Source organism: Habropoda laboriosa, unplaced genomic scaffold (genome assembly GCF_001263275.1).
Source record: "Habropoda laboriosa isolate 0110345459 unplaced genomic scaffold, ASM126327v1 scaffold128, whole genome shotgun sequence".
NCBI classification, from domain to species: Eukaryota; Metazoa; Arthropoda; class Insecta; order Hymenoptera; family Apidae; genus Habropoda; species Habropoda laboriosa.
Window position 1 is genome coordinate 717,314 of NW_017100281.1, and position 7,923 is coordinate 725,236.

The 7,923-nt window shown below is 27.6% G+C and overlaps 2 protein-coding genes across 2 annotated transcripts in view; one reads left to right on the top strand and one right to left on the bottom strand.

The window, feature by feature from the left end:
* LOC108573608 (bifunctional 3'-phosphoadenosine 5'-phosphosulfate synthase) overlaps positions 1-579 on the top strand; it is a 6,186-nt gene extending 5,607 nt beyond the window's left edge. Inside the window, exons 7-8 of the mRNA XM_017936071.1 lie at positions 82-364; positions 485-579. Coding sequence (XP_017791560.1) covers positions 82-364; positions 485-579 — 378 coding nt within the window. The remainder of the gene's footprint in view (positions 1-81; positions 365-484) is intronic.
* Positions 580-2,324: 1,745 nt separating this feature from the next.
* On the bottom strand, positions 2,325-6,885 carry LOC108573609. The gene is given in 4 exon segments (XM_017936072.1): positions 2,325-2,615; positions 2,618-6,601; positions 6,654-6,667; positions 6,876-6,885. Coding segments are annotated over 4 exon segments (4,299 nt in total).
* Between the last annotated feature and the right edge of the window lie 1,038 nt (positions 6,886-7,923).

Consider the following 7,923-nt stretch of genomic DNA (forward strand, 5'->3'; position numbering starts at 1 on the left):
ATTACGTGTATAAAGTATTATAACAAAATGCTATAATGATACTTTGTTTTTTCATTTTGCATGTATTTTGTTTATTATTAGGTACAATGGCATGCAAAGGCTAGGATGAATGCTGGTGCTAACTTTTATATTGTTGGAAGAGATCCTGCTGGTATACCACATCCTAATAAAACTGCAACACCTGATGGAAATCTTTATGACTCTACTCATGGTGCACGAGTTCTTTCAATAGCTCGAGGTTTACAAAATCTAGAAATCATACCCTTTAAAGTTGCAGCATATGATAAGAAACATAAAAAAATGTCCTTTTTTGACGAAAAACGAAAAGAAGATTTTGAATTTATATCAGGGACAAAAATGCGTAGTATGTATGATATATTTATTCATTATATTTTTATAAAATACTGCACCATTTATTCAATATTAAGATTATAAATTTAATTTACTTAAAATTAAGTAAAACATTTATAATGTTTTTATATAGGTTTAGCAAAAGCAGGTGAAAATCCACCTGATGGATTTATGCCACCCAAAGCATGGTCTGTTCTTGTGCAATATTATCAAAATCTAGAAAAATAAAAACTTATTGGAAAAATTAGACATTATTGAAGACTCTGAATTCATAGAACAAAATTAATATTTCAAATGTTATAAAAAAATAAGTAAAAAAATATTAAAAATTAATGCAATTTTAATATAACTATACATTTGTATATTTGTACATTTTTCGTGTACAGCACAGCGACTACAGTATTTATCTTTGTATTAGATAAGTTAATATCTACTTACATTTATTCTTAACGTATAATGTATACGTTAATTTTATTTTATATAAATACAAAATTCAATTGTATTTTCCATATAAATTTTATAAGAATATATACAATATAAATATATGATTTATTTCTACACCTATTTAAAAAAATGTACATTATCCTATCATCAAAAAAATTATGTATAATTTGAATGTATATTTAACAAACATTTATGTATGTAAGAATATATAAATATTTACAAATATTTTATGAAGTATCAAATACGAAAGAATTTGACATTCAATTTCTTTTATTGCCACAATGAAATACATATATGATTTACAAACAAAAAATTCAATAATATGAGAAAATAAATAAAAGTTAAAAGGTAATATTGCATTATAATTGAAAGAAAACTAAAGTGTTCAAATATAAAACTTATTGTAATGTGTTAAATAAAATATATTCGTTTTATTAAAACTTAAATAATTATGCAATATATTAAAAATGATTTTAATGAATTGTATACAAAGTCTACTGCAGTGCATAAATATAGCAAATTTGAATGCAACCTTCTAACAATAAAGAAACAAAATTTGTATTAGCACAAATGTTTACTGTAATTTATTGTAATGCAAATAAGTATTATTAAGTAATGCAAACAACACTACTTATACCTGTTATTGTACAAGTTATGTTTAAATTAATGCTTGAGCATCTGTTGCATAATGTATAAAATCCTATAATGTAATTCCTATTTTAAACATACAACATTACATTCAAAATATATATTATATGAACATATGTTACATGTTGGACAAATCTTCTTAAGTTTGTTAGAAAAAAACACTGACAAAATCGAAAACCTTTGATAACTTTTTCTTAATTGACTATAATTTATAACTATAAAATGCACGATCTCGATAATGGAAAAAAGTATTGCTCGTACTTTAACGAATTAAGAAATTAAGAATACTTGTGAAAGAATATTAAGCAATTAACAAGTATTAATAGTCAGAAAGCAAAAAAAAAAAAAGAATTTAAAGTATAAGCTATTTATAAATGTGTATGTAGTGTGACGAACAATATCAATTTTATTAATCTTGATATTTATATTATCAAGTAAAATACTTGTCTTTCATAGATTTGTACAAAATACATCATATTATACTACAAATATTTTTATTTACTTTTATAATTAAACGAAACTTTTGTATTGAGAATCACTATGAAGATAAAATCTGTTATATCATTATTTCTACAATCTTAAAGTGGTTTTAATAAGTATTTTCATACAGTAAAATAACCTTACAAAACTGCTATTTCAATAGCAGATAATTATTCTGACCTTTGGGTATACAGTTAATGTCCTAACAAAATAAAATCTATATATACTAAAAGGAAATATACACTTTAGAATATACTGAAATTGGGTCTACAGGAATGTGATTTAGCCCCTACTTATTTATACCAAATAAACAGTTTTTAATGTATAATTACCAGAATAAAACTGTAAAAGTCACTTCTTTTTACAAAGTATATCCCACATATAAAGTGCGAATATTGAATTTAATTATTATACATAATGGATGCTGTAGCTAGATTGACTTCTGTATTTGCATCAGATAAATCGGGCAAGGATAACATCACTGGTATAACTTGTATTTTTCCTGAATCATCTTCTTGTTGCAAATGAACTACAGCACCTGATTGTAATATTTCATTTGTCATCATTTCATCTGTCATAATTTCTGCAGGTTCAATATTATCTGCAGCCACTTCTTCTGTATAAACAGTATCTTCCATATTCATTATAACTTCTGCTGCATCCGAAGCCTCTCTGGATGTTTCTTCGTATTCCTAATAAAATGTCCATAAAGTATTTTTACCTGCTCGTATACTTGCTCATACTCTTCTGCTATTTCCTGTTCTTCAAACTTTACTATTTCTTGTTCTTCAAACTTAACTATCTGTTCTTCAAATTGTTGATCTGCTTGTTCTTGGTATTGGCCTTCAGGAACTTGATGTTCTGTATTAGTTAAACCTTCTTGTTCATGCTCAGAACAAGAAGAATCTTCTTGTACTTTAGCTTTGATATTTCGACCAAGTACAATTCTTTTAAATCCAGATCCACCCAAACTTTCATGTCTCCTTTCATGTTTATTCTTATCACCTAAATATTTAAAACGTTGCCTACACACACTACAAGAGTATGGTCGCTCATTTGTATGTGTTCTTTCATGACATACAAGAGCACTAACTTGTTTACATCTCCAAGGACAATATCTACATTGTAAAGGTCTTTCATCACTATGCCTATTTTGATGATGCTTAATCAACTGTATCTTAGTTTTTAAATTAAATCCACAAATTTCACAAGTATATGGCCTTTCTTCAGAGTGAGATATCATATGAGTCTTTAACCTAAGTTGATTTACAAACCTTTTTGGACAATGTGGGCATGGTAAAGTTCCCTCTAGTCTGTTATGGGTCACCATCATATGGTGTCTTAATCTAACTTCAGAAGTAAATGTTAACTCACAATCTAAACATTTCATAGGGTCTTTTTCCATATGTGTGTTTTTAATATGTGTTCTTAAAATCATTTCTGTTTTGAATGTCTTATTACAATGGTAGCATGATGCTCTTTTCTTTTCTGGTGGTCCATCCATATCTTCCTTTATAACACCAGGAAGTGATTCATTATGTATGTGAGACATATGCCATTCTAATGATCTAGTTGAAATCATTGATCTGTTACATATATGACATGTGTATTGCCTACCATCTTTGTGAACTCTATTTCTATGTATAACGAGCATTGAATGATTTGGAAACTTTTCACCACATACTTGACATGAACATTCTTTCAATCCTCTACTATCAGTTTTTTCATGCACTCTCATATGTAACCTTAAGCCATCCCGTCTGTTAAATCCAACACCACAGGTATCACATCGATATTGACGTTGATCTTCATGAATTCTTACATGTTGTTTTAAAGTTGAACTATTTTTAAACATTTTGTCACAATGTGGACACTCAATAGTATATGCTTTATGAGTATGCATATGCTTAGAAAGGCTATAAAACGGCACTAATTTATGGCAAACTGGACATTCCCTTTTATTACCTACTGGTTGATGTTTACGTATTCTATGATGTCTAAGACTTGCAGGATTTTTAAAATCTGCACCACAATCTTCACACAAGTATGCCCTTAATGTTGTGTGTACAGATTTTAGATGAAAACTAAGTTTTTGTTTGAATGCAAACTTTTTAGGACATTTTGGACATTGATATATTTTCTCCCAACTCATGTGTTGTGTTTTTACATGTTGGTCTAATGTTCCTTGATGTTTAAACTTTTCACCACATATATCACATAATTGTCCATATAAACTGTCACAATGTTTTTGTTCATGCTGACGTTTCTTCCCTTTTGAATCTAACATCATGTCACAATATTTACATAATAATTTTTTTATACAAATTACATTATGATTTCTTTTTGCTTTATTTGTTGGAAATTCTTCCATGCAATCTTCACAAAAATGCATAATTTTATAATCATGCATTTTCAAATGTTCTTCAAGTACATCTTTAGAAGCAAATGTTTCTGGGCAATAATCACATTCCAAATAATGTTCTTCTGGAATATAATCTGCTGGTTGGCTTTCATCTATTAAGTCAGGTAAACTATTTTTAAGCACTGCATTATTTCTGTCTTCATAAAGGGAAATGATATCCTCATCCTTTAATCTTGTAATTACAATCTTACGTTGTTTTAAATAATCTTGGAAATCTTGCAAGTTCTTTTCTTTCTCTCCCAAAATTCTTGCCAATTTTTCTATATTTCCTTCTGTATAAGATTCATCAAGTTCTTTTTGAAGAAATTCTTTCTTCTTTTTTACTTCTTCCCATTTCAATTTAAGTTTTGCTAAACGCGATAAATATTCTTCAGTATTTACATACGTTTTTTCATTAGTGAGTTTTTCCTTGACTGGTTCTACAATTTCTGAAATATCATTTTCAACTTTAATATTTGCATTACATTCACTATCTTTATCAAATTGTATGTTTACAACAGAATCAGTTTCTATATGTGTAAAAGATCTTTGATTATCTTGATTCTCATTGCGTTTAAAGTAACGAGTTTGACTTTCTTCAAGTTTTACAGGAAGAGAAATATTGGCATGCCCACCTAATACTTTTTCTCGCTTTTTCTTGTATTCTTCTATTTGTTCTTCTATAATTTGTCCTCTAATTTCAGATTTTTTTGTTCGTTCTGGAAATAAATCTTTTTCTTTAGTAGCTAGAGTTTCATACCTTTTTAAAATTTTTTCCATTGGTTTGATATCAAAATTCTTTTTTCCTACAGATTTATCATCCTTTTTCTCTAATGGTTTATCCATTTTTTTAACTTTTACTAATAATATTTCATTCGGTTTAGACCCTTTTACAGTAACGTACATGATTCCATCTTCCTGATTACTGTTAATGTTCAAAGAATTGTTTACATTCAGTTTTTGTACTTTAAAGTCTTCATGACTTCCAATTTTATCAGAAATATTGGACTGACAAATGTTTTCATCAGTTTCTTCAGTAAAGTCTCTTTTAGTTTGTAATAAAAGTCTTCGTTTTAATATATTTGGTTGTTTCAAACATTCTTTTGCACTTTCAACATTACATATAGTTTCAGATTTAATCATGCTGTGTGGTTCTGTAGACAGATTGTTACTTTCTGTGTCTTCTACTTTAATATATGCTCTTAAAAATGTGTCATAGTTATATGTTGTTTGATGAAGATCAGTGCTTTTATCTGGAATTGAATTACTATCAGAAATAAAAACTGGTTGCGAACATTGTTTAATATTTTCTTTCTGTTGAGTATTTGATTTTTTTATATTTTGTGTTTGAATATTTACTTCATCATCAGATTCTGCAGTATCAGAACTATCAGGCTGAAAAGGAGGATCATCTGGATCAAATTCTTCTATAGATTCATTGTCATCACTGTTTTGTTGAACTACTAAATTTTTAAAAATTTCAAGGTCAGTCTTATTTTCTGATTCTTCAACAGAATCTACTTTTTCAACTTTTAAAAATTCTTGTTCATTTTTTAGTGAAAAAATTGCAGATATTTTTGGTACACATGTCCGTTCATTATTTTCTTTATTTAGAAATAGATTTGTTGCGTTGCACTCCATAATGTTTTCTTTCTGTTTCTCAGAACTTTCTGTAGGTTGTATTTTGCTCGCTTCTATATTTTTTGTTGCTGTATCAGTTAGAGTAATATGAATGGATTTCAATTTAACTTCTGCTTTCTTAATTTGCATAAAAAATTTATAACTCATTTTTAAGTCACAAATACAGTCCATACACATTTGAGTTGACAAACTGTCATATGGATTTATGTCTTCCAAATGTTTAATTTGTTGACTTAATCTCATTTGATTACCCTTTTCACTAAAAATGTCAACTAATGGAAGTTTTAAACCAGCACAAGTCCTACAATACTTCTTTAATTCCTGTTTTGTTTGCTCCAATATTGATAACTTTTTTTGTGCAGATACTTTATTGTGCAATGAAATTTTGGTTAATTCATTTAAACTATTTGCATCGTGAGTCAATAATTTTACACGTGGTGTTATTTTTTTTAATTCATTAATATCTTTAATCTGACCAAATGTTTCTTTATTCAATGTCAATCCAGATTTGCTAGACTTAGTTACTTTAACATCATTGTCACATATATTTTGAGTAATGTTATCACTATGTTGGAGGTTATCTAATTTTACTTCACTATAATTATGATCCTTGTTATTAACTTCAATGTACTGCATCTTTGAACCAATTATTTAAATTTTTTCCATTGTATTCTAAACATGTATTTGCATAATTTCTATGATCTAAACAAAAAACAATAAAGAGTTAATTCAATTAAATACATACATTTGTAATATTTTATACACATTATTATTATAAATAACAGTATTTTATTTACCTGATTCTTAAATAAAAAGAAGAATTAATCCTTTTTGTAACACTACTTATGCATGTTGCATTTATAATACTTCCTACTTCCTCCTTAATTTTGTGGAAAATTATTGTACGTACTATATGCCATTGTTATAAGTTTGCTAACTCATAAAAAATGAATAAAAATTAGTTTCACTAATATATATTATCGTTACTTGTAGAATGCTATTGTTATCGATATTTTCAAACTCTTGAAGTTCACGTTTTTTCTTGTATAATTAAGAGCGCCTTCAATTTCTTCTTTTAAAAGAGATTGAATTTTCTTATTTTTACTATAAGACAAACATAAAATTATATTCTTATAATCACAGGTATTCATTTTACATTTAAAATTGAGGTTAAGTGAATATAATCATAAAGAATGTATACTCCTGCACTTAAACATATCGCAAACGTAATCGGTGTGTGTTGCACCAATTTTTATATTTGCTAATTTTACCTTACAATACTCGCTATCGGGAAGAGTAATAACGTTATTCAAAAATTTTTCCTAACTCTGGCTAATATAATTTCTTCGTAATAGTATCTAGATGGCGCAACTTAATGGCGCCTGTGGCGTATGTTATTTTCGGTATACACAACGGACATTCTACAGTTCCGAAATTCATGACTAGTTTTCAGTAGGCATAGATTATTTTCGTATACATTACTCTACAACATATTACAAAAGTCCGTCATAGATCACAGTCCGAGAGATGTAACTTTCTTAAAGAAAATCAACTAATCTACACGCACTTTGAAATGAGAATTCGTACACGTTCAACTGTCGTGTTCTGAAATTCCTTTACTGAAGCTATGACGTTGCTTAGGTTTGTAATGGCCGCGATTGTATCTTTGATATTAAAAATATAAAATATAAAATTCAATAATTAGTACATTTCAAATACTTAGTGATAAAATACGATATACGATACATCGATACAATAAAACTTGTTTTTTTTTTAATTTCCTTTTACAAAAATATTTTGATTGCACATGAATATCTTTTGTATTGCGCATCTGTTTATTCGTGCAACCGCGAATATTTCAATTGTTTCAAAAAGAAATTTCAATCCGTATATGATTTTTATCAAATGATTATCATTGGTTTTTCATATTCTAAATTTGAAATACTGCTATGAAATTC